The 26872-nt window shown below is 37.7% G+C and overlaps 1 protein-coding gene across 1 annotated transcript; it reads left to right on the top strand.

The window, feature by feature from the left end:
* The first annotated feature begins 1005 nt into the window (after positions 1–1005).
* LOC136708629 (uncharacterized) lies at positions 1006–26506 on the top strand. The gene is made up of 20 exons (XM_066683342.1): positions 1006–1141; positions 3820–4494; positions 5785–6546; positions 6643–6720; positions 7948–8076; positions 8373–8492; positions 8578–8655; positions 9577–9693; positions 11618–11716; positions 17818–18498; positions 20496–21242; positions 21327–21398; positions 21576–21704; positions 21910–22029; positions 22111–22182; positions 23349–23465; positions 23990–24055; positions 24152–24268; positions 24520–24664; positions 25093–26506. The coding sequence occupies exons 1-19, from the start codon at positions 1138–1140 to the stop codon at positions 24639–24641; spliced, it is 4305 nt and encodes a 1434-aa protein (XP_066539439.1). The 5' UTR covers positions 1006–1137; the 3' UTR covers positions 24642–24664; positions 25093–26506.
* Positions 26507–26872: the final 366 nt, after the last annotated feature.

Below are 26872 nucleotides of genomic sequence, written 5' to 3'. Positions count from 1 at the left end.
ATAGCATCCTCGATTCGCTGATGAGTTTGCTCCCACACTTGTTCACTACGCAGCATCCAATCATCTACAGCAAGCACCTCAGAGGGAGAAGCTGTCCAGGCCATAAGCGTAACATAAGGGTTGGAATCCTAAAATACACTGAAACGGGGTTAAACCAGTAACAGAACTTGTTAGACAGTTCTGAACAATTTCCGCCCATGGCAAGAACTGGGACCAGTCAGCCTAATTCTCAAAACAATATATTCTTAGATATAATTTTATGAACTCTTGGTTCATACACTCACACTGAGCATTAGACTGGGGGCGATACCCCGATGTGAGGCTAACGTTCACTCCTAACATTTCAAAAAATGCTGACCACACGCGAGAGGTGAACTGGGGCCCTCTATCTGACACTATATCCTTGGGGATACCGTAGAAACGAAAGACCTGGTTAAACAAAGTCTCAGCAGTTTGGAAAGCCATAGGGAGGTTAGGAAAAGGGATAAACCTGACTCCACGTGAGAACCTATCTATTATAGTGAGTACAACTGTGTGGCCTTGTGACAAGGGTAAATCAGTAATGAAATCTACGGCTATATGTGACCATGGGAGAGATGGGACTGGTAAGGGAATAAGTTTGCCAGCGGGGAGGTTTCTAGGAATTTTACCCTGAGAAATATCGGAAAACATGTTCTCCCACCAATATCTACCCTTGATTAATTGCATAGATCCACGCAGCATTATTTAAACATCCCAGAGGCTGTTTTTGTGGATAGGTGGGGCACAAACTCCATATTAATGCATTTGATTTCAGAAGGAAAATTGGATAAAGTTTTTAGAAACTAGTTCAGTGAAAATATGGGCTTTCATTTCTGAATGAACAGAGAACAGAGCAGAACAGAGAAGAGAGCAGGAACACGTTCAGACATGGTTCTATGTTGAATGGCAAGGGATGGAGCAGGTGGTGAAGGTGAACCTGATTAACTGGATCTGTGTTTACTGTGAATTAGAAAAGAAAGTAAAGGAAAACCACAAATACGCAGTCACTCTTCTAACTTCTCAGGATTCAGAAAACAAGTTCATGTTCTGATCGTTGTGTGCTGAACACTTGATCTGAAGTCTGGGGTCTGAGGGGAGTGAAGATCAGGCACATCAATGGGTGAGTGGGATTACAGTGGAATAACATTAGTGCACATACGTTCCCATATGATACTCTCTGGGTTTACATTATATTGATTTTAACAAAGGTATATTCTTGTACACATTCGTCATAACCGGTTGAAAATATCAACTGAGTTGCAAGCACAAGAAATTTGTTAAAATAATTGTAACTAAAACGTGGACTTTAATTAGCAAGTTCCATACCTGTGTACAATGACTGCTAAAGTTATATAAGATTAGATAAGAATATGAGACCTGTTTAATCAATGAGAAGTAAAACACCCTAGCTACCACATTTCAACTTTTAAACAAACTTTTAATACTTGGTGGTTCTTTATTAAATAACAAATCTATCCTCACAAAAAGTACACAGTTAAACTTATGGGCTGGTTTTATAGACATGCATTAAGCCCAGTCCTGAACTACACAGCATTTTCAATGATATTCCTTTGAAAGGAGGACTGTGTTTAATCTCTCTCTTGGAGACTACACCTATATGTTTAAGATATATGTGTGTTGCTGTTCTTGTTCACTCATTAATGTTGGTGCATAAGATGCATTGTTACAACAAAGGAATAATCTACCAAACGCAAATTTGGTAAACATTCTGTTTGTGAGGTTGCTTTTTGATTTCACAGTTAATGTTATGCGGATATTAGAAGGCAACCTAACAAATTCAACTGGAACCTGTTCTGCTTGTTCCCTGTTTATATTTGCATATACACTGTTACTGATAATCCACTGCCAAACATTAGTTGTGATTCAAACATCAGGATGGAATATTTGGGCTTTAGTTTCAGTATGAACATGTGCCTAAGAGTTTTCAGTTGTGTTTCACCAATGTTCACCTTGTGTTTACAGGATTTATGACGCAAGCACAAACTTTAATGCATCCTATGGAAGAGTGTAGTTCTCTTCAGCTATAGAAGAGTATAGCTGTGTTGATACACAGAGCTTGATCAAAATCTGGGGACAGAAATCTGATATTGATTTGATTCACCACCGATGCATAGTAACCACATATCACATTAATTACTGTTAATGCTTTTTTTTTTTTTTTACAAATCTCTGAGACTGAAATTAATCTGAATATAAAATCACTGATGTAATTTTTGTAAAAGAAAATTGTTTTTAAACATAAGAAAAACAATCAAAATGCATCCATAGAATGAAAATCATTTTACAAATAGAAAAACTTGAGAAATCCCTCGGGTACAGTGTCTATAAATTGTTAGCCTGTAAACCTTTCAAAGGTACATAATATACTCCTTTTCCACAAGTGACCTGGTGGTCTTATGTCGCTCTTCCACTTCATGGAACTTAGACCATTCTACTCAACTTGGCATGGCTCTTTTGCTTTTCCAATGGCCAAATGTCTGGTTTATAATGGTTTATTAGTGATATTCTTTGAAAGGAGGACTGTGTTTAATCTCTCTCTTGAAGACTACATCTATATGTTTAAGATATATGTGTGTTGCTGTTCTTGTTCACTCATTCACGTAGGTGCATAAATAGATAATTCCAATAGATCCTTTCAGTTGCTGAATGTCTGAATGTCTGAATGCTGAATGAATATTAAACATCTGGTATTTAGCTGACTTTATAAGCATAGCAGAAAAAGTAAGAAAATGTGTTTGTTGGTAGATTATTCCTTTGTTGTAACAATGCTTCTTGGCAATAAATATTATACTATTGGAAAGCCTGTTAATTTTTCTTTTAAATGATTCTACATTTGTAAGGAACCTTGCATGTGTGGGATGAGCAGTAGAAATGAGTACGTGGGTTGCGCCCATGAAAAAATCTTCAAAGCTGTTTGGCATTGGCTGCTCTGTGGTCACTGAGTGATGGTGATGTGTAAACCCTGCAGAGCGCTGGTTGGCCAGAGCCATGCCAATCACCACAAAATTCAAACCCAGCACAAACCTTCTGCTTGTAAAATCTCTTAAGTTAGCAGACTTCTCCTGTGATCTCCTGTGAAAGATGAATGTGCAACACGTAAAAATGATCTGTGAGAAATGGAACATGGAGCCATGTTTAGTCCAAAAATCGAAAACAACACACGAATAATAAATAACGACCAATGAGTAAAGAGCGCCTAACTTTACAACTGCCATTGTTGTGGTTTTGAAAGACAGTGATTCCTGTTAGAGAATGGGTTTTTCGACATCACAATTTCGACTCCATTTCACAGGTAAGCCTTGCCACAGGCTTTAAGTGTGCTGAGCTGTGTCGAGTCGAGTCATTTAGAGCCGGACACAAAACACCATTCATTATTTTACACTGTGTGGATTGATGGGATCTAGATCCCCAAATTAATGTTCACATGCATTCATTCATTCATTCATTATCTGTAACCGCTTATCCAATTCAGGGTCACGGGGGTCCAGAGCCTACCTGGAATCATTGGGCGCAAGGCGGGAATACACCCTGAAGGGGGCGCCAGTCCTTCTCACACACACACACACACACACACACTGGAGCTCTGGACCTGGAGTCCCTGGAGCTGTGTGACTGCGACGCTACCTGCTGCGCCACCATGCCACCCCTGTTCACATACATCAAACAAATAATATTTTCATAATATATCCAATTAAAAAAAACCTGGAATTTTGTAATTTCGACAACATATGTATGTTCATCCTTCTAAACATCCATCACTTGTTCTCTTTTTTGTAGACCTGAGAGTGGTGGTGTTCGGGGGGAAGTTTTCAGGGAAGACTACGCTGATCAATGCTGTGTTTGGAAAAGAGTTATTTCCAAATAAGAAGAGAACAGCTCAGTGTAAGAAAGTAAGGGATAATGTTTGTGGAAGAGACCTGACGTTGGTTGACACTCCAGGCTGGTGGAAGCACTTTCCCCTGAGTGACACTGCACACTTTCTGAAACAAGAGCTTGTTCGAGGAGTTTCTTTGTGTGATCCAGGGCCCCACGCTGTCCTAGTGGTCATTGAGATTGATATTCCATTCACAGAGAAACACAGGAAAGCTGTAGAGGATCACCTTGGACTTCTGGGTGATCAGATCTGGACACATGCTCTCGTGGTGTTCACTAGAAGCTATGCTCTGAGGGACAGAACTATAGAAGAGCACATTGAAACAGAGGGTGAATCTCTCCAGTGGGTGATAGAAAGATGTGGGAACAGATATCATGTGTTTGACAGTGCATACTTTGATACATATCAGGTAACGAAGCTGCTGGAAAAGATTGAGGACACTGTACAAAGAAATGATGGGTCTTACTTCAAAATTGAGGCAGAAAAACTGGAGGAGGTTGCTGAGTGGAAGAAGACTGTGAAGGCCAAAGCAGAGTCCAGAGTTTTAAAACTACAACAAAGGAATCTAAAAAAAGAGGGTAAGTTACATACAGCTCAATAAACATTAGCACTTATATTAAAGATGGGTTAAAAGGATAGGTTACACTTATATAGTGCATTTCCCAAACCCAACTTTGCTTTACAAATGCAAATAAATAAATATAGAAATAGTTAGAAGACAAGAATCTAAAGGCCCTGAGCTTGTGTGAGGGGGCATAGGGTCATAGTATATCAAAGAGTTAGGCAGGTTAAGAGCAGGATTTTGCGCATCATAATGGTCATATTACACCATTGGCGGATAGAAGAAGACACACACCAGTAACATTTGCTTTGTGACCCAAGAGCCATGATTGCGAACCTTCTGTGAGCAGTGATGATCTGTATGCAGCACCATTGGCAGGCTTTTGTGAGACGTAGGGGTAGATGCACACAGATGGCTACAATGATTGCCTTTAAAACCAACCAACCAGTAGCCGTACCTTTCCTGAATGCAAAATCCACTGTGATATTCCAACAGGACAACACTCATCCCTGTCTCTGTCCCTGTATCTTTCCTTGAAGACAGATACTGGCGAGCTGCATCTCGCCAGATTGAAAATGTTGGGGTGATGTTGGACTTGCTGTCAGTACTGCAGAATCTGTAGGAAAAGCATGAGAATATTCAAGCTGCATGGGATTGATTATCACTGGGCACCATTAGGAATCTCTACAACTCCCCTGCTAAGACATCTGGCTTGTTGCATTAGCAAATATGGTGGCCAAATTCCATACTGAGAGACATTAATTCTGTATATGTAGCTCAATAAATATTGTCCATATCAGTCTAAATGTTTTACCTTTTATTGTTCTCGGTAACCTTTATCTTCCTTCAGAGCTAAAAACATTTTAAAACTTATGCTTTTATTAGAGAAATTTTACTTTCAGTTTTTTCATAAAACATTTAGAGATATTTTTACACACTTCCAAAATTGTTTGTTTACTTATGTGTTCTCATTTCCAAGATATCTAAAATATATTCTCTGGGGTAGTCAGTCTAGTGTTCTGAGAAGCTTTTTTTTGATATACATTTTATCTTTGTTTGTTGCCCTGTTGCCAACCCAACACTAAAATTAATTAAACACAAAATATGATGATGAAGATGATGATAGTTGAATGTAAATAGTGTTTTGTTTTTGTACCCAAAATGTACTTTAGTAAAGTCATAGATTTAAATTTGCAGTGTAAGACTGTGCTTTTCAACCTCAGGGACATTGTTTTTAATCAGTCTTGATCAAGGATGCCACTCATCATGAAGATGATTTCTAATGCTGTACCTGTTTTTCTCTCAGAGCTAAGGATCACGTTGCTGGGTTGGGTGATTTCTGGGAAGAGCTCGGCTGGGAATGTCATCCTCAACAGAAAAGCATTTGTTCCTGGTCAGTCTACTCTTAAATGTGTAAGAGCACAGGGGGAGGTGGACGAGAGACCAGTTACTGTGCTGGACACACCCAGCTGGTTTAAGTTCTTTCCCTCTCAGTACACTCCAGAATGGATAAAGTCTGAGATACTGAAGAGTGTGGGTGAGGCCGTAACCTGCTTACTCCTAGTGATTCCTGCAGACACCTCATTTAAAGAGGAGCAGAGAAAGGTCATTCAAGAGAATATGAGACTTCTTGGAGAACAAGTGTGGAGACACACCATTGTACTTTTCACCTCGGGTGACATGCTCGGAGACCTGACAATAGAGGAGCACATTGAGAGTGAAGGAGAAGCTCTCCAATGGGTGATTGAGAAATGTGGGAACAGATATCATGTCTTCAACAACCAAGACAGAGAGAACCGTGTTCAGGTTACAGAGTTGCTCCAGAAGATTGATGAGATGATGGCTAGCATCTGTTCATTTCAACTGAATACGGAGACAGTCGGTGAAGTTCAGGCAGGGCAAAAAGTGGACACACAGGCCGACACCAGCGAGGCTGAAAGTGATTTACAGGACATTGTTAGATTAGTGGATATTGAATGGCGAAGAAGGGACAAAGAGTTTCATAACAGAATTTTAAAGTTGATTGCTGAATTCCCCAGAAAGACAGATGTGGCTTTACCCCCTGACGGTAAGTATTTTATAACACCCACGTCATCTATTAGTCATTTTTATTATGTTAAAATCTGTAGTGTTACAATAGAAATATCATGACATGTTTTTGCAGTAAGTGAGACGAGTTCAAAGACTCCGACGCAGAATCACAGTGATAAGGAAGTGTTCCAAAGAGAGTTACAGTTCTGCAGTGAGTTTATCTGAATACTGTAATTGTCGTTTAATCTGAATAATTAACATAACACAAAAAGTAAGGAAATTTGTGTTTGGTAAATTATTTCTTTGTTGTATAAATCCTCCTTGGCTATGAATCTTATACAATTGGAAAGCCTGTTAATTTCCCTTTGCCAAGCTTGTAAGGAACATGAAAAGTTTGCCAAATCCTTTCTGCCAATGCCAAACAGCTCATTTTGTGTGATGGTGTGGGGCAGCATCTCCCTCACTGGAAAAAGGAGGAAGGAGGAAAATATCGAATTGAGATTCTTCTGCCAGTGGCAACCCCATATCTCCACAGTTTGGGACCCTACTCTATCCTCCAAGATGACATCTCTCGCCCCCACAGAGCTGGGTTTGTCAGAGACTACCTCCAGAATTTGGGAGTGGAGAGGATGGAATGGCCTGCCAACAGTCCTTACCTAAACCCTACTGAACACTTGTAGGATCAGCTTGCACGTGCTTTTAATGGCAGCGTGACCAACACAACCACGTTGGCTGACGTGTGACAAATGCTGATTGAAGAATGGGATACCATCCCACAGCAGTGAGTGACCAGGCCGCTAACAAGCATGAGGAGGAGGTGCCAAGCTGTTGCTGTGTATGATTCTTCCACCCACTGCTGAGGCTCTTGTTTATTAAATGAATACATTGTTTAATTGCCAGAATTCTTTGTTTCTTCAAACTTCAATCATCCAATCCACCAAACACAAACGAGTCAATAGCAAATTTTGGCACTGGCAGAGAGGCAGAGGATTTGGCAAATTTTTCATGGGTGCAAATGCATGTTCCTTACAAATGTGGCACCATTTAAAAGGGAAATTAACAGGCTTTCCAACCCTGTAAGATTTATTATCAAGAAGCATTGTTACAACAAAGGAATAATCTACCAAACACAATTTCCTTCCTTTTTGTGCTATGTTTAGATTAATTAATTAGATAATAAGATTTCCAAAAATTTCTAAATTTTTTTGTATCAATGGGGTGAAGTCATATGATTTTTTTTCCATTAGTGGTATGTTGGATACCAATTGTCTGGTTTCAGAACACAGCACTAACTATTTATACATCGGTTTTATTTCAGTTGTGTTTATGTGTAGTAAGTACATCCTAAACATGGCAGCTACAATACACAGTGATGTCACTTGCAACTCATGGATTCTTCTTGTGTGGCAAGTATATGTCATATGTGTTTCATCACCAGGTCAGGAAAAAGGGGAGAGTACGGTGCAACTGAAAGGTCCAGTTACAGAGATGCTTAATCATGAGTGGAGCAGGCGAGAAGGGGTAGTAATGAGAAGCTTCCAGGAAATGTTTAATGAGCTCAGATGTGGTGAGCAGCTGTTTTCCTACAGAAAACATTTTGTTCCTTGCAATAAGATCCCTTGCAAAACCTATAGCATCATCAGCTTTTATATTCATGGATACCTTTATTTATATATATATATATATATATATATATATATATATATATATATATATATAAATATATATATATATATATATATATATATATATATATATATATATATAAATATATATATATATATATATATACAGGATTATCAATATTATACAAATGCAATAGGCAGCAAGTGGTTTTCTATTAACATTTTTTCTGTTTCACAGAGGCCCAGGTATTTGATGAAGAATTTAAAAAAAGGGAAAATGAGCTTCTAAAAAGAGTTTTAGAGGCGATAGCTGAATTCCCCAGAAGGACAGATGATAGTATGGAACAACCTCTTAACTGTGAGTTTCTTTACAGTACCCACATAATTAGCTGTTTGTAACTTGTTAAATTTACAATAGAAACATCATGACATGTTGTTTGCAGTAAGTGAGACAAGTTCAAAGGCTCAGACAGAGGATCACTGCTATGAGGAAGTGTCTCAAATAGAGTCACAGTCCCACGGTGAGTAAATCAGTTTAGTTCTACATTGTACAAACACCGTTTCACCAGGAAGTTTGGACACTGTAAAATGTAATAAAACAGGAATCTGTGATGTGTTCATTCTCTTCAAGATTAGTTGCAGATTTCCAATTTTGTCATTGAGCAGCTTGATTGTATTTTGGAAATATAAAAACGTTTAAACAAATGTTGATGCCTGACACATGCTCTAAACACTGGGACAGAAATACATTTCAAGCTGTGCTACATCTCTATTCTTTTTAGTGAAACTGATTAAGTATTTGGGAACTGAAGATATTAATTGCTGCTGTTTTGTAAGTGGAAGATTTGCCTGTTCTCAGTTTAAGATAAAATAACATAAAATTTTAATGATCCCAGACAAGGAAAGTGTAGTGTCACAATACTTTACAAAGTGCACAAGAGAAGACATACAGAAAAAAACTATATATATAGTTATATATATATATATATATAATTATATAAAGTTATATATAAAATATATAAAGTTATATTATATATATATATATATATATATATATATATATATATATATATATATATATATATATATATAATCTTTATTTATATAGCAGTTATGGCCTTAAGGTTAGAAAAGCAAACTTGAGACTGGAAGATCAAAGTTCAATTTCCCAGAACCGGATGCGGATGATGTTGTTCTTCTGGTGTGGGGAACAGAGATGCCTGGGCTTTACTCGCACTGTTGCCACCGTGACCCTGAGATTGATTAAGTGGCAAAGAAGATAATGATAATTCATAAACATGATTCCGATTCTTCTTTGAGCTTTTGACAATGTCATTTTTCTGGAAATGGATTTTTATCAATATGTCATCTAATTTGATTTGTTATATCACGCAAAGATTTTTCTGATTTTGCTGTATTCTAAACTGTGTTTTATAATTTAGATAAAAGTACCCTGCAAATGAAAGATCATATTAAAGCACTGCTTGATCGGGAGTGGACCAGACGAGAAGAGGCATTAATGGGAAGATTCCTGAAAATGTTGAGTGAGCACCGATGTGGTGAGCAGTAGATGGTTAACTGTTTTTTTATCTTCTCCAGTGTTTGTATTGATTTTTACTTTGACATCAAAATGAAATAACAATTACAACATGAACAAAGACAGTTTAGAAATGGTGTACATCACTTTGCATGTGTGTTAACAGCTTCTGTAATATTCATATAGGGGTAACGGTTTATTACTACAAACCGGATTCCAAAAAAGTTGGGACACTAAACAAATTGTGAATAAAAACTAAATGCAATGATGTGGAGGTGCCAACATCTAATATTTTATTCAGAATAGAACACAAATCACAGATCAGAAGTTTAAACTGAGAGAATGTATCATTTTAAGGGAAAAATATGTTGTTTCAAAATTTCATGGCATCAACAAATCCCAAAAAAGTTGGGACAAGGCCATTTTTTACCACTGTGTGGCATCCCCCCTTCTTCTTACAACACTCAACAGACATCTGGGGACAGAGGAGACCAGTTTCTCAAGTTTAGAAATAGGAATGCTCTCCCATTCATGTCTAACACAGGCCTCTAACTGTTCAATCGTCTTGGGCCTTCTTTGTTGCACCTTCCTCTTTATGATGTGCCAAATGTTCTCTATAGATAAAAGATCTGGACTGCAGGCTGGCCATTTCAGTACCCGGATCCTTCTCCTACGTCGCCATGATGTTGTGATTGCTGCAGAATGTGGTCTGGCATTATCTTGTTGAAAAATGCAGGGTCTTCCCTGAAAGAGATGACGTCTAGATGGGAGCATATGTTGTTCTAGAGCCTGAACATAGTTCTCTGCATTAATGGTGCCTTTCCAGACATGCAACCCCATACCATCAGTGATGCAGGCTTCTGAACGGAGCATTGATAACAACTTGGGTTATCCTTGTCCTCTCTGGTCCGGATGACATGGCGTCCCAGTGTTCCATAAGGAACTTCAAATTGTGACTCATCTGACCACAGAACAGTCTTCCATTTTGCCACGCTCCATTTTAAAAGACCCCTGGCCCAGTGCAAACGTCTGAGCTTGTGGAGCTTGCTTAGAAATGGCTTCCTCTTTGCACTGTAGAGTTTCAGCTGGCAATGGTGGATGGCATGGTGGATTGTGTTCACTGACAATGCTTTCTGGAAGTATTCCTGAGCCCATTCTGTTATTTCCTTGACAGTGGAATTCCTGTTTGAGGTGCAGTGACGTTTAAGGGCCCGGAGATCACGAGCATCCAGTAGAGTTTTACAGCCTTGACCCTTACACACAGCAATTTTCTCTGAATCTTTTGATGATGTTATGCATGGTTGATGATGATAACTTAAATGTCTTTGCTATTTTATGCTGGGTAACACCATTCTGGTATTGCTGCCCTATCTTTCTGCGCAACAATGGTGAAATTGGTGATCCTCTTACCATCTTGGCTTCAGAAAGACACTGACACTCTGAGAAGCTCTTTTTATACCCAATCATGTTGTCAATTGACCAAATTAGTGTTAATTGGTTATCCAGCTGTTCGTTATATGCTCAATTTCCTTTTTCCAGCCACTTATTGCTACTTGTACCAACATTTTTGGGATTTGTTGACACTGTGAAATTTTGAATCAACATATTTTTCCTTTAAAATGTTACATTTACTCAGATTAAACTTTTGATCTGTCATCTATGTTCTATTACGAATAAAATATTGACATTTGCCATCTCCACATCGTTGCATTCAGTTTTTATTCACAATTTGTTTAGTGTCCCAACTTTTTTGCAATCCGGATTGTATTATTATTATTATTATATCATACTGAACTTGTTGATTGAATGTCTTGCAAATAGAAATATGTTCAACATTATACACATGAGCTATGTTATAAATGACAGATTATAGAAATTGATTAATAGTCAGTGGTTCTGTTTGTAACTGTGTGAATAAAACTGTTTTATTTGTTCTATTTCCACAGAGGCTCAGTCAGAACCATCTGAACATGAGAAAGAGAGGTCCAGACAGAAAGTGTCCCAGTGGTTTGACAGGTGCTCTGAAGGATATGCTTCAATATCAGGCAGCAATGTATCAGACACATGACATACTCTTTGGGTTTTGTGATGTGAAATTTCATGTGATCATTTAGCCACTACTGCAGTAATCAAACATGATCAGAACTGTAGAACTTTGGCTTTCTATCATTTATCAATTTTTTGCAACCACCAGTATCATTTTCTTTAATAGGAGTTGGGGGAATTTATATGTATATGTTTTACAAAACCAGAAGCAAATTGTTATCTTTAAAAGCTGTTGTTTTTTTCAGTTATAAAAATTGTATATTTTTTATATTAACAAAGTTGAGGTTGTTGCTGTCTGTTTTATGCTGTGGAGGTAAGTGGCAACAGATTTTTTTGTGTTTATTCTTCTGATTGATTAATGGAAATGTATTAAGCAATGTGTTTTTTAGTAAGTGTGTGAGTGAACTGGAACTGAACTGAGTCATCAAGTGTGTGAACTGGATAAAGGGTTTCAGACAATGAATGAATGAATGAATGAATTTATTAATTAACTAATTAATGTTTTTTAATAAATCTGCAAATTAATTGTATGATCGTAAAGCACTCACAGAGTGTGCTGTTCTTCATTAGCAAGTGATACAGTACACAAACAAACAAAGCAAATAACGCCATGAAGCTTCAAAAATAAAGCCGCCTCTTGTGAAAAACCCTAGATTGTCACAGAGTCCTCCTGCTGCATTTACAAAATAAAGTAAACTGAAAATTCAGTTTATTAAATAAACCTAAGTAAAGATGAAGTACATTTCTCACATATGTAATATGTATACTAACATCAATGTACTATAGTATACTATTTTGTTATTTTAAGGCAGCCTTAAAAATTTGCCTGAACATAACCGTAAACCCTAACTTAACCAGAAGATTTAACTACAGTGTACAGAAAGTTAGAAAAGCCGTGTTTTGTTTTGTGTAACACTGGCTGTATTCAGAATGGCATTCTATATACTGCTCACATACAGAATTTGGCTAAAAGTAGTATGTAGTATGCAGTACATACTAGTGCAGTATAAAGTATCGTAGTATGCCAATCCAAAAACAGTCCCAGTCCTCAACAGGGAAAACTACAGGGAAGTGCCTCAGGGACATCTGCAGATGGGGGCATAACATACATTAACTACAGATTATGATGAAATTATGCTAAAGTGTCTTTAGCATACAAGTTACATTTGTATTAGTACATAATCACCTTTTGGTAGATAATTTTTTATTTAGATATATCATATTGCTCAAAACTTGGAAGTATATTTTTAATAAAATATTCCAAATGTTTATCAGAACTACAAGACAAATATATTTGAAACTATTATGTACATATGTATACGTCTGGTGGGAGTCACTGGTCTCTGAAATGATACAAGGTCATACATGTTGATTATCCTGTTTTTTTATCCATCTGTAATTGTCTGTTATCTGTGTGTCACTGATTTCTCTGTTGTGAATGTGAAGTTTCATTAATTTTTAATCTGAGTGTTCCTGGATAGTGGATGCCTGTGCTAGCATTTTTCCTGTGGTGTTGCTATCAGTGTGAAGAGTGGGAGAAGAGGGTTACAAAAGTTGGATCCAAAATGGCAGACTTCAAAATGGCCAGCTTGGTCACAACCCATCTTGAAAAGTTTCCCCCCTCCCATATACTAATGTGCCACAAACAGGAAATTAATATCACCAACCATTCCCATTTTATTAAGGTGTATCCATATAAATGGCCCACCCTGTAGTTTTGATACTAATGTATGATAAAATAAGTAATAACTCACATGTAATACATTTTGTATGATGACTCCTGCCTCATACCCACTTTTGTACTTGCAGACGTGTGGGATTTTCAGTCTGCCCATGTACTCTTTAGCTCTTAGATTTTTTCTCTTTCTCTGGGACTCCTCCAGCTGTAGTCTGGCAGTCTGAGGTCATGTGTTGGGGGAACGTCTTTGGAAGTAAAGCTAAAGAGAGGCAGCAGATATTTTTATGTTGGATATTTTAAAATGTAGTTTCCACTCACTGCTTTCAACAGAATTATTAACTCTAGCTTTAAATAATGTTGGCTGCAGTTGAACAGTTACCTCAGTTTAAATGTCAGGACAGGATATGAACAATGACATAAATAAAAAAAAAATTAAATGTACAAATAAATAACGTATAAATAAACAAACAATTACATATTTTAAATGAAATTGTTCACAAGATTTAAATGTCTTGAACTGATATTTGTTCCCACATTTATACATTTCTGTATTATATATTTATTTAATAAATGTATATGTATTTCTGCACTATTCTCATTCTATCAGCTAGATGTAAGGTAAGTTGGTTCACTCCATGGTAAATAAATCTGCTTTTTGCTTTTTAGTTTTACAAAGCCTGGTCTCGGGCAGCATGGTGGCGCAGCAGGTAGTGTCACATTCACACAGCTCCTGGAGGTTGTGGGTTCGATTCCCGCTCTGGGTGACTGTCTGTGAGGAGTTGATGTGTCCTCCCCGTGTCCGCGTGGGTTTCCTCCGGGTGCTCCGGTTTCCTCCCACAGTCCAAAAGCATACGTGGATTGGTGACTCAAAAGTGTCCATAGGTGTGAATGTGTGTCTGTCTGCGTTGCCCTGTGAAGGACTGGCGCCCCCTCCAGGGTGTATTCCTGAACTGGATAAGCAATTACAGATAATCAATGAAAAAATAAATGTTGTTATTTAAACATCCCAGAGGCTGTTTTTGTGGAAGGGTGGGGCACAAATACCATATTAATGCATTTGATTGCAGAAGGAAAAGTGGATAAAGTTTCTAGAAACTTGTTCAGTGAAAATATGGGCTTTCATTTCTGAATGAACAGAGAACAGAGCAGAACAGAGAACAGAGCAGGAACACATTCAGACACTGTTCTGTGTTGAATAGCCGAGGATGGAGCAGGTGGTGAAGGTGAACCTGATTAACTGGATCTGTGTTTACTGTAAATTAGAAACGAAAGTAAAGGAAAACCACAAAGACGCAGTCACTCTTCGCACTTCTCAGTATTCAGAAAACAAGTTCATGTTCTGATCGTTGTGTGCTGAACACTTGATCTGAAGTCTGGGGTCTGAGGGGAGTGTGGACCAGGCACATCAATGGGTGAGTGGGATTACAGTGGAATAACATTAGTGCACACACGTTCCCATATAATACGCTCTGGGTTTACATTATATTGATTTTAACAAAGGTTTATTCTTGTACACATTCGTCATAACCGGTTGAAAATATCAACTGAGTTGCAAGCACCTGAAATTTGTTAAAATATTTGTAACTAAAACGTGGACTTTAATTAGCAAGTTCCATACCTGTGTACAATGACTGCTAAAGTTATATAAGATTAGATAAGAATATGAGACCTGTTTAATCAATAAGAAGTAAAACACCCTAGCTACCACTTTTCAATGGTACAACTTTGATAAACAAACTTTTAATACTTGGTGGATCTTTATTAAATAACAAATCTCACAAAAAGCACACAGTTAAACTTATGGGCTGGTTTTATAGACATGCATTAAGCCAAGTCCTGGACTACACAGCATTTTTAATAACGATATTCTTTGAAAGGAGGACTGTGTTTAATCTCTCTCTTGGAGACTACACCTATGTTTAAGATATGTGTGTATTGCTGTTCTTGTTCACTCATTCATGTAGGTGCATAAATAGATCATTTCAATAGATCCTTTCAGTTGCTGAATGTCTGTTGAATATTAAATATCTGGTATTTAGCTGACTTTATAAGCATAGCAGAAAAAGTAAGAACATTTGTGTGTTGGTAGATTATTCCTTTGTTGTAACAATGCTTCTTGGCAATAAATATTATACTATTGTAAGGAACCTTGCATGTGTGGGATGAGCAGTATAGATGAGTATGTGGGTTGCGCCCATGAAAAAATCTCCAAAGATGTTTAGCTTTGGCAGAGAGGGTTTGGCAAATTTTTCATGGGTGTAACCCACATACTCAGCTCTACTGCTCATCCCACAAATGCATGTTTCTTACAAATGTGACACCATTTAAAAGGCTAAACTTGTTTTCCACTGGTATAATATTTGTGTCAAGATGCATTGTTACAACAAAGTAATAATCTACCAAACGCAAATTTCCTGTGTTTTTTGTGCTATGTTTATGTGATTACATCATGCAATCACAAATCATGATTACAGCGCTGTTTGTGAGGTTGCTTTTTGATTTCACAGTTAATGTTATGCGGATATTAGAAGGCAACCTAACAAATTCAACTGGAACCTGTTCTGCTTGTTCCCTGTTTATATTTGCATATACACTGTTACTGATAATCCACTGCCAAACATTAGTTGTGATTCAAACATCAGGATGGAATATTTGGGCTTTAGTTTCAGTATGAACATGTGCCTAAGAGTTTTCAGTTGTGTTTCACCAATGTTCACCTTGTGTTTACAGGATTTATGACGCAAGCACAAACTTTAATGCATCCTATGGAAGAGTGTAGTTCTCTTCAGCTATAGAAGAGTATAGCTGTGTTGATACACAGAGCTTGATCAAAATCTGGGGACAGAAATCTGATATTGATTGGATTCACCACCGATGCGTAGTAACCACATATCACATTAATTACTGTTAATGCTTTTTTATAAATCTCTGAGACTGAAATTAATCTGAAGATAAACTCATTGATGTAAATTTGTAAAAGAAAATTTTTGTTTTAGCCATAAGTAAAACAATCAAAATGCATCCATAGAATGAAAATCATTTCACAAATAGAAAAACTTGAGAAATCCCTCAGGTACAGTGTCTATAAATTGTTAGCCTGTAAACCTTTCAAAGGTACATAATATACTCCTTTCCTACAAATGACCTGGTGGTCTTATGGCACTCTTCCACTTCATGGAACTTAGACCATTCTACTCAACTTGGCATGGCTCTTTTGCTTTTCCAATGGCCAAATGTCAGTGGTTTATTAGTGATATTCTTTGAAAGGAGGACTGTGTTTAATCTCTCTCTTGGAGACTACACCTATATGTTTAAGATATATGTGTGTTGCTGTTCTTGTTCACTCGTTCATGTAGGTGCATAAATAGATCATTTCAATAGATCCTTTCAGTTGCTGAATGTCTGTTGAACATTAAATATCTGGTATTTAGCTGACTTTATAAGCATAGCAGAAAAAGTAAGAACATTTGTGTGTTGGTAGATTATTCCTTTGTTGTAACAATGCTTCTTGGCAATAAATATTATACTATTGGAAAGCCTGTTAATTTTTCTTTTAAATGATGCGACATTTGTAAGGAACCTTGCATGTGTGGGATGAGCAGTATAGATGAGCATGTGGGTTGCGCCCATGAAAAAATCTTCAATGCTGTTTGGCATTGGCAGAGAGGGTTTGGCTGCTCCCTGTTCCCTGAGTGGTGGTGATGTGTAAACTCTGTAGAGCACTGGTTGGCCAGAGCCATGTCTATCACCATGAAATTCAGAGCTCATTCAAACCCAGCACAAACCTTCTGCTTGTAAAATTTCTTAAGTTACAGCAGATTTCACTTTTTTTTTTTTTTTTTAATCGGACTCACAGCAGCAGCTCATAACTTTATCTCGAGGTTGTTTTTAAGAGGTTTGCATGTTCCTTGGGCTGATGGCCAACGAAAAGCTCCTGTTAAAGATGAATGTGCAACACGTAAAATTGATCTGTGAGAAATGGAACATGGAGCCATGTTTAGTCCAAAATTCGAAAACCACACAAGAATAATAAAAAACGAACAATGAGTAAACAGCGCCTAACTTTCCCACTGCCATTGTTGTGGTTTTGAAAGAAAGTGATTCCTGTAAGAGACTGGGTTTTTCGACATCACAATTTCGACTCCATTTCAAGGGTAAGCCTTACCAGTTGAAAAGCGACAGGCTTTAAGTGTGCTGAGCTGTGTCAAATTCAAGTCGTTTAGAGCCGGACACAAAGCACCATTCATTATTTTACACTGTGTGGATTGATGGGATCTAGATCACCAAATTAATGTTCACATACATTAAACAAATAATATTTTCATAATATGTCGAATTTAATAAACACTGGAATCTTGTCATTTCGACAACATGTGTATGTTCATCCTTCTAAACATCCATCACTTGTTCTCTTTTTTGTAGAGCTGAGAGTTGTGGTGTTCGGGGGGAGGCTTTCAGGGAAGACTTCGCTGATCAATGCTGTGTTTGGAAAAGAGTTGTTTCTAAATAAGAAGAGGACTGCTCAGTGTAAGAAAGTATGGGATAATCTTTATGGAAGAGACCTGACGTTGGTTGACACTCCAGGCTGGTGGAAGCATTATTCCCTGAGTGACATTCCACACTTCCTGAAACATGAGCTTGTTCGAGGAGTTTCTTTGTGTGATCCAGGGCCCCACGCTGTCCTAGTGGTCATTGAGATTGATGTTCCATTCACAGAGAAACACAGGAAAGTTATAGAGGATCACCTTGGACTTCTGGGTGCTCAGATCTGGACTCAAGCTCTTGTGGTGTTCACTCGAGGCCATGCTCTTAGAGACAGAACAATAGAAGAGCATATTGAAACAGAGGGTAAACCTCTCCAATGGGTGATAGAAAGATGTGGGAACAGATATCATGTGTTTGACAGTGCAGACATTGATACATCTCAGGTAACGAAGCTGCTGGAGAAGATTGAGGACACTGTACGAAGAAATAATGGGTCTTACTTCAAAATTGAGGCAGAAAAACTGGAGGAGGCTCATGATTGGAGGAAGACAGTGACGGCCAAGGCAGAGTCCAGAGTTTTAAAACTACAACAACAAAGGACAAATCTAAACAAAGAGGGTAAATTACATAAATATCTTTTAAGCTGGGTTTTAAAAATCAATATACTATAAAATAATCCACCTCCATTTCAGCATCAGGAAAGACATAAAATAATCTATGTCTTGGAAATTACACAGATGTCTTAAAAAGGGAACATTTTGATATTCTTCATTACAAATTAGTTGTTAAGAAATCATTTAGGGATATTTTTCACACTTTGGAATATGTTCAGCTAATTTTCTATTTCCGTGCAACATGGTAGCACTGCAGGTAGTGTCATTAGCAAACAGCTCAATTGCTGTGTGGTCCTGGGTTCAAACCTTGCCTTGAATTTGCTATCTGTGAGTAGTGTAGCCTGTGCTCCCTTTGTCTGCAGGGTTTCCTCCCCAGTGCTTCAGTTGTCCATAAAGTGGGTACATGTTATGAGTGAACACAGTGGATGCAGCCAATAAAACATCCCACTCTCTGGCAAATGATCCAGCAAATAAGATACAATGGATCTGTTGTTGTCATAATATTACTTCCAAAAGTTTATGGTTAAAAACATGAAAAAATAAAACAACAAAATGTCGGAGTAACGTGTGAACACCAAGTTAGCAGCACCTTAAAGCTAAAGACCCACCAATACAGTTAATTTATGATTTAATCAAGTTTATTTACTGCACAATTTCGCAACAAATTCGAGTCCCTGGTGAATGAACAAAAATGTGACCATATTTTTTAGTAGTTTAATGAATTTACTCGAGTCACATGGCCATGAGGCAAAGTCCGGCTGGAAACGAGACCTCACCACAAATCCTGACAAGTCAATATACAAATATGGACACTGTGTTTGCTGAAATCAACCTGATTAACTCCACTTTATGTGGAATGGCTACTGATGTATGTGGTGGAAAATCATGACAGAAAATAAGACAGCTCTTGAGTCTCTGAGTCGGCATCAAGTAAGGCAGCTTTTATTAATGTGAGAGAGGGACGTGCGCGCAACGCTGTTTACACCTCTCTGCTGACCATTTTTGATCAGTGTCTTTTTATACATGGAAAACCCTTTGAAGTTCACCATCTGTTCGCTCTTTTACATTTCAGTCACCTTTCGCTGTATCCTGTTCCCAAAACTCAGAGTTTCCAACTATTTGTTTTCTAGTTTTCCTATCTCCTGTATTTCTAACACCTTTCCAGACGTGCCCTGTGCCTCCCCCTCTACCTCCTTGGTCTGGAGACAAAGGGAGTTGATTGAACGTAAAGTGTCAATATGTTATTTGAAACACACACACACATAAGTCTGCGGTCTCACACAGAGAATTAGGAATAAAACAATTTTAGTTTACACAAGCATGCGTGGCCATTGCTGATTAAATATCTCTATTGATTATGAATCATTTATATAAACACATTTCCATCACAATTATCAAAAATAAATTAATCCATAACCAATTAAAAAAGATCACGCTCAATGAGGTGCAAGAAAGATTGGAAGAAGCTGAGGGCTGTTTATCAGGTATGGAGCATGTTATTGCATGGCTGATGAGTGGCAGTTAACGAAATGACAAACTTATAAAAACTTATATTGAGGACCTTGGGAACAGGAGTCAGCGGAAACGTGCAATTAATTGGATTGAAAGAGGGCCTTGAAACACGTGGAATGATATGTGAGCAAGACATTATATCCGAAGGACTGGGCATTGATTTGGATTCAGAGTTTGAAATAGAATGCTCTCACACTGCGACCAGTTGAGGACCAGAAACCCAGGCTGGATCACTGTGTTTGTCTGCTATATGATGTATTTAACTGAAATTGCTGATCCAAACGACTAATGATTTATAGAGGAAAATCTTGAAAATGATCAGGAGTGCCCAAACTTTTTCATAACACTGTAAATAAAAACACTTTTGACATTGTTTATAACTTTTAAAATGCATCTTTATTAGGGTTTCCATTCATAATGAAGAAGATTTCCTTACTTGCAATCAGGTAAAGGCATCTCTTTCTAATGCTGTACCTGTTTTTCTCTCAGAGCTAAGGATCACGTTGCTGGGTTGGGTGATTTCTGGGAAGAGTTCGGCTGGTAATGTCATCCTGAACAGAAATGAATTTCTAACTGGTCAGTCTACTCTTAAATGTGTAACAGCACACGGGGAGGTGGACAGGAGACCAGTTACTGTGCTGGACACACCCAGCTGGTTTAAGTACTTTCCCTCTCAGTACACTCCAGAATCAATAAAGTCTGAGATACTGAAGAGTGTGGGGGAGGCCGTAACCTTCTTACTCCTAGTGATTCCTGCAGACACCTCATTTAAAGAGGAGCAGAGGAAAGTCATTCAAGAAAATATGAGACTTCTTGGAGAACAAGTGTGGAGGAACACCATTGTACTTTTCACCTCGGGTGACATTCTCGGAGACCTGACCATAGAGGAGCACATTGAGAGCGAAGGAGAAGCTCTCCAGTGGGTGATTGAGAAATGTGGGAACAGATATCACGTCTTCAACAATGAAGACAGAGAGAACCGTGTTCAGGTTACAGAGCTACTCCAGAAGATTGATGAGATGATGGCTAGAAACAGTACATTTCAACTGAATACAGAGACATTCAATGAAATCAATGCAAGACCAGAAGTGGACACACAGGCAGACACCAGAGATTTACAGGATATTGTCAGATTAGTGGATGAAGAATGGCGAAGAAGGGACAAGGAGCTTTTAAACAGATTTTCACAATTCATAGCTGGAAAAGCAGATAAGTCTACAGATGTCCCCTCTGAGTGTGAGTTTCTTTATAATACACACGTCATCTGTTAACTTATTACATTCTGTGTTGCTACAATAAAATATGAACATGTTTTTAAAGCAAGGGAGATGAGTTCAAAGACTCAGATGCAGGGTCACAGTGATGAGAAAGTGTCTGAAATACAGTCCTGCAGTGAGTAAATCTGTTCACTTCTACATTATATCAAACTGCCATCTGATTTGTACATTTAGATATCCAGAAACATGTCCAGAATTGTCTTGTTTTCTACAATCCTTATATGATATCCTTAAATTGAGTTGCATGCACATGTCGATCTGATTCTGTCACAACATGTACATTTTTGACCAGGTCAAGAAAAGGAGAAAAGAACCTTGAACCTGAAAGATCATGTTAAAGAGAAGCTTGATCGGGAGTGGAGTAGACGAGAAGAGGCGATAATGGCAAGATTCCAGGAAATACTAAGCGAGCTAGGATGTGGTGAGGGGAGAATCTTTAAACATATTTTATTAGAGACAATATTTTAATAAGACTGTACACTTAAACTGATTGGTTCTCTTTCAAAACAATTAATATCACTAGCATTTATAGTCATGAGCACTCCTTTGGACTGTAGATTATTTTAACAGAATAAACAGCCAGTAGTTCTCATTGTAGATTTACCTCTTTATTCCATTTGTCACAGAGCCCCAGGTACTTGGTGAAGAGTTTAAAAGAAGAGAAAATCAGTTTCTAAACAGAGTTTCAGAGACGATCGCAGAATTCCCCAGAAGGGCAGATAGAAGTATGGATTTCCCTCCTGAAAGTGAGTTTTTTATATTACAGACATCGGTGGTAACTTGTTATATCCTGTAGTGTTATAAGAGATGTGGCATGTTCTTTGTAGTAAGTGAGGCGAGTTCAAGGACTCTGACAGAGGATCACAGGGATGAAGAAGTGTCACAAACAGTGTCCCACAGTAAGTAAATCAGTTCATATCTACATTTTACAAATCATGTTTCCAAGTTGGGACATGTAAAATGCATTAAAAACAAGAATGTGATTTGTTAATTCCCTTGAAATTTTGTTTATTGACAACAAGCACCAAGAAATATTTTCCAGTGTTGTCACTGAGAGTTTTTTCCAGAATTCATGAATGTTCCACTGTGTAATGGACAAGAGACCGTCAAATTTTTGCAATCTTGAAATGTTGAATAGTTTAACAATTCTCTCTAAACCCCCTTTGATGGATAATGCATTTATAACTTTTGTATTAAACTGCTTACAATGAAATGGTTAAAAAGTTAAAACTAAAACACTGTATATACTCTTCACTCTTATATTTCTTCTTTCCCAGGGTATGTTTATAAATACAATAAAATCAACTTTGTCTGTTGATTGAAATATTTTCTTTGTGATGTTTATTCATTCATTTTTTATAACCACTTATCCAATTCAGTTCAAGTCTACCTAGAATCATTGGGCGCAAGGCGGGAACACACCCTGGAAGGGGTGCCAGTCCTTCACAGGGTGACACACACACACACACACACACAGACACACTGTTTGTGAGGAGTGTGGTGTGTTGTCCCTGTGTCCGCATGGGTTTCCTCTGGGTGCTCCGGTTTCCTCTCATGGTCCAAAAACACACGTTGGTAGGTGGATTGGCAACTCAAAAGTGTCCATAGGTGTGAGTGAATGTGTGTATGTCTGTGTTGCCCTGTGAAGGACTGGCGCCCCCTCCAGGGTGTATTCCTGCCTTGTGCCCAATAATTCCAGGTAGGCTCTAGACCAGGGGTGTCGAACCAAATCCACGGAGGGCCGTGTGGGTGCAGGTGTTCTTTTCAACCATGCAAAAGCCCCACACTACTGAAAGTCAAGATCTATTGATTAGATCCAATGATTAAAAACAGGTGGAATGAGGTGTGGCTTCTGCGTGGATGGAAAGAAAACCTGCACCCACACGGCCCTCCGTGGATCTGGTTTGACACCCCTGGTCTAGACCCACCGCGACCCTGAATTGGATTAGCGGTTACAGATAATGGATGGATGGATGGAAAACTTTAGTCTTGTTTTATGCATTTAACAAAAGTCCAACTTTTTTGGTTTGGGGAAAGTAATATTTAATTATTTTATATAACACAGATAAAAGTACGCTGCCCCTTAAAGATAATATGAAAGAGATGCTTGATCGGGAGTGGACCAGACGAGAAGAGGCATTAATGGGAAGAGTTCTGGAAATGTTGAGTGAGCTCAGATGTGGTGAGCAGCAGATCTTTAATTATTATTATTATTATTATTATTTTAATTTCAGTCTGACATTATCTTTAATAGCACTCATCATGTTTATTGAACTGAATCTCACATCACTCTTTATATTATTTATGCTAGATAGGGATTAAATAGATATCTGACTTTTTCCAGGAGGACAATTAATATTAAACCAGATGACCTGCTGTGGGAGGAGAAAATTATCTAAAAATGCTTGTGTGTGTCTAGCAGTTTTAATACCATCATATCTGCTGTTAATATGTATAATATGAAAGTAACACACTTATCACCTGTGTTATCGTGTGTGTCTATCACATCCTCAGAATCTGTAAATGATTCATAATATTGTTACAGATTATTAGAATTATCAACTTTGAATCTGATTAACCCACAGCAGCTCAGGATTCTATTTAAAAATGCTATTTATTTGTCTGTTATTAAATTCAATCACTCGTTATTATTTGTTTGTGATATTTGATTGATATTTGATATTTGAGTGTGTGTATGATTCTCAGTGCCAAGGGAGAGGGAGAAAGCTGGAGAAAGAGAGATGGAGAGAATACAAGAGCAGGAAGCACCAGGTTAGAAAATACAAAAAGTTTCTGTAAATGTGTTTGTATTAAATTGCTTAATTTGCTCCAGAGAATGTTATGTTTTAGCTATTTTATATGATACAGATAAAAGTACCCTGCCCCTGAAAGATAATATTAAAGAGATGCTTGATCGGGAGTGGAGCAGACGAGAAGAGGCATTAATGCGAAGAGTTCTGGAAATGATGAGTGAGCTCAGATGTGGTGAGCAGCAGATCTTTAATTATTATTATTATTATTATTATTATTATTATTATTATTATTATTATAATTATTGTTTTTTTTTTCAGTGTGATGTTGCTTTGAATGTGTTTACATTGAAGTATGTTCAGTTTTACACACATGGGCACTATATAAACGACTTATAGAAATGTATTAATGGTTAGGGGTTAAGTTTAGGTACGTTAAGATTAAATAACTGTTTTACAAGTCTTGTACTATTCTTTTTTCCACAGATGCTCTGTCTGAACACTGTGAACATGAGAACGAGAGATCTATCCAGAAAGTATCCCAGTGGTTTGAGAGATGGTCTGAAGGATATACATCAGCTTCAGGCAACAGTGTGTCAGACACATGATAGACTCTTACAGGCTTTGTGAGGTAAGTTTTTATTTGAGAGCAATGAACCACTGCTGCAATATTCAAATGTGATTAGTTATAAGGCATGTGTATTCTATGTGACATGTGCTTTTGATCATTTTTATTATATTTAAACACTGATTTTATTTTTCATTTACAACAGGTATATATATTTAATGCTGTCAAAATGAACATATTAAGAGATCCAGGAATTTAGTTCAATAACTTTTAAGAACAAATTAAACTAAATTATCAAATTTGGCCAAAATTTTCTCGCATAATTCACTCTTTTTACAGAGTCCAGGAGTGTATTAATCATTTATTCTAGTGATACACTGTGTTATACTCTTGAGTGCAAAATGTAGATTACATTTTATTTATGCATATCATAACTACCTCTTTACCTTCCTGTTTTTTTTTCTTTCTCTCTCACACCAAACTCCTCACAGATAGTCACCTTGAGCGGGACTTGAACCCACAACCTGCCGCCCCTGATTTATTTAATTTGTTATAAGAAGGGACTCCAGGACTTTTACGACCCAAGGTCTCAGGGTCAAGAGGAGAATCTCTGCAAAATGCACGGAGACAAACAGACTCAAACTTGATTAAAACTAGTCTCTCACACCTTTTGAAAGATTGTTAAACAAAACAATCACAAACCTTAATTCCCATTGGTTTAAAACAATTTGAAGTTACATATGTGCACAACTGTTTGAAATTAATCCCGTTTTGACAATCAATATAGGTGGAACTAATTTACATGTGTTTAAAAGTCATTTTTGTTTTATATGAAATTATGTAGAACCAAGGTAGCCACATACTATGTGTTTAGTTGGTTAATAATTATATAGAACATGGTTGTCTTTTTTTTAATGATATTACTTTGTGTTGGGATGGTCAAGTCTTTGTCTTGTCAAGTGTCATAAATTATATGTGATGCCACTCCCAAGGTACAGATAACAGCCAATCAGGAGCAAGAAAAGCTCCAATTCTCCATCATTGAGGACGAGTCAGGTATTCGGGGCCAAATGACACAAGCTTTTTAGCTTTTTGAGCTTTTAAGCTTTTTAGGCTTCTTCCTCTTTTTCTCTGATGTTCGACTCTTCACTTCAAGGCTCCAGATACTTGGGGCGTTATCTCTTTTAGCCTTTTTCAAGGCTAAAAGAGTAAAATGACCTGAGTTTTGGAAATGACTCTGCAGGCGTCAGACTCATGGCTTTCTTAAACAGTCTTTAAAGCGTGGTCCAGATAGAAACTACAGATTAAGAAAAGCTGTAGTTTAACCCTCGCAAAATTTCAACGCCACACCCAGAGCATGAAGGCAACTTTAGGACTCTGACCCTCCAAACGACGACAACGCCACGAAGAGGACGGCTGCACGCACCCTCAGAATGACCTTCTGAGATGAGGAAACCTGCCTAGGAGAGACCTGCATGGACGTGTCTCTCTCTCACAAGGCGGCAGATCAGCGACAACAAAGAATCCCCACAGAGACCTTCAGAACACCACCAGCTCCGACGGCTGCATCTGAAAGCCTCAGGAGAAAATGAACGCTCGCGGTTGCAACCTACAAGGCCCGCATCTGCAATTCTCCAGGAAGTCGTGCCGGAAGGCATCATCAGCAACAAGCTCCCTGTCGATCTCCGGATACGTAAGGTCACATGGTCTCGTCTCTCATGGTTCATGGGTTGGTACTGAAAGTTTGCTGGGATAAACAGTAGCCTTTCTTAGACCTTAGGGTAATAATTATCATAAAGAAATTCCCTCATATATTAATCTCCCTGTTCCCTCATATTTCGCTGTAATCCACTTTATTATATGAATGTCTAATTAATATTCATTATTTGATATTACAATTAATAAACCAGTTGTGTGAAAAAAACAATCCTTGGTTATTTGTTTGTGTGTGCACCTTTCTTGTATTGAATTATAACTTCTAGTTCAGATTCCATTTCAGAGTCAAGAACCCACGGCGGGTCAATGAGCATAATTCATTAATAGTAATTAATTCTAGCTAATTCTGCTGTATAATATGTGAAGATGACCTACTTGTCTAAGCTAAAATTAAGACAGGTAAGGACACTACATATTAGTTAATGTCTCCCAAACATGGAGATTATCAAAATGAATTAAATAATTAATTATTAATAAAATAATAATTAATTATCATTGATTCCGCTATGTAGTGCTAATGCCACCAGTAATGCATACTATTTCCACTACAGTATT

This window comes from Hoplias malabaricus, chromosome 1, assembly GCF_029633855.1.
Source record: "Hoplias malabaricus isolate fHopMal1 chromosome 1, fHopMal1.hap1, whole genome shotgun sequence".
In the NCBI taxonomy this organism is placed as follows: domain Eukaryota; kingdom Metazoa; phylum Chordata; class Actinopteri; order Characiformes; family Erythrinidae; genus Hoplias; species Hoplias malabaricus.
The sequence above is the reverse complement of the archived record's forward strand: the minus strand, read 5'-3'. Positions and strand labels throughout refer to the sequence as shown.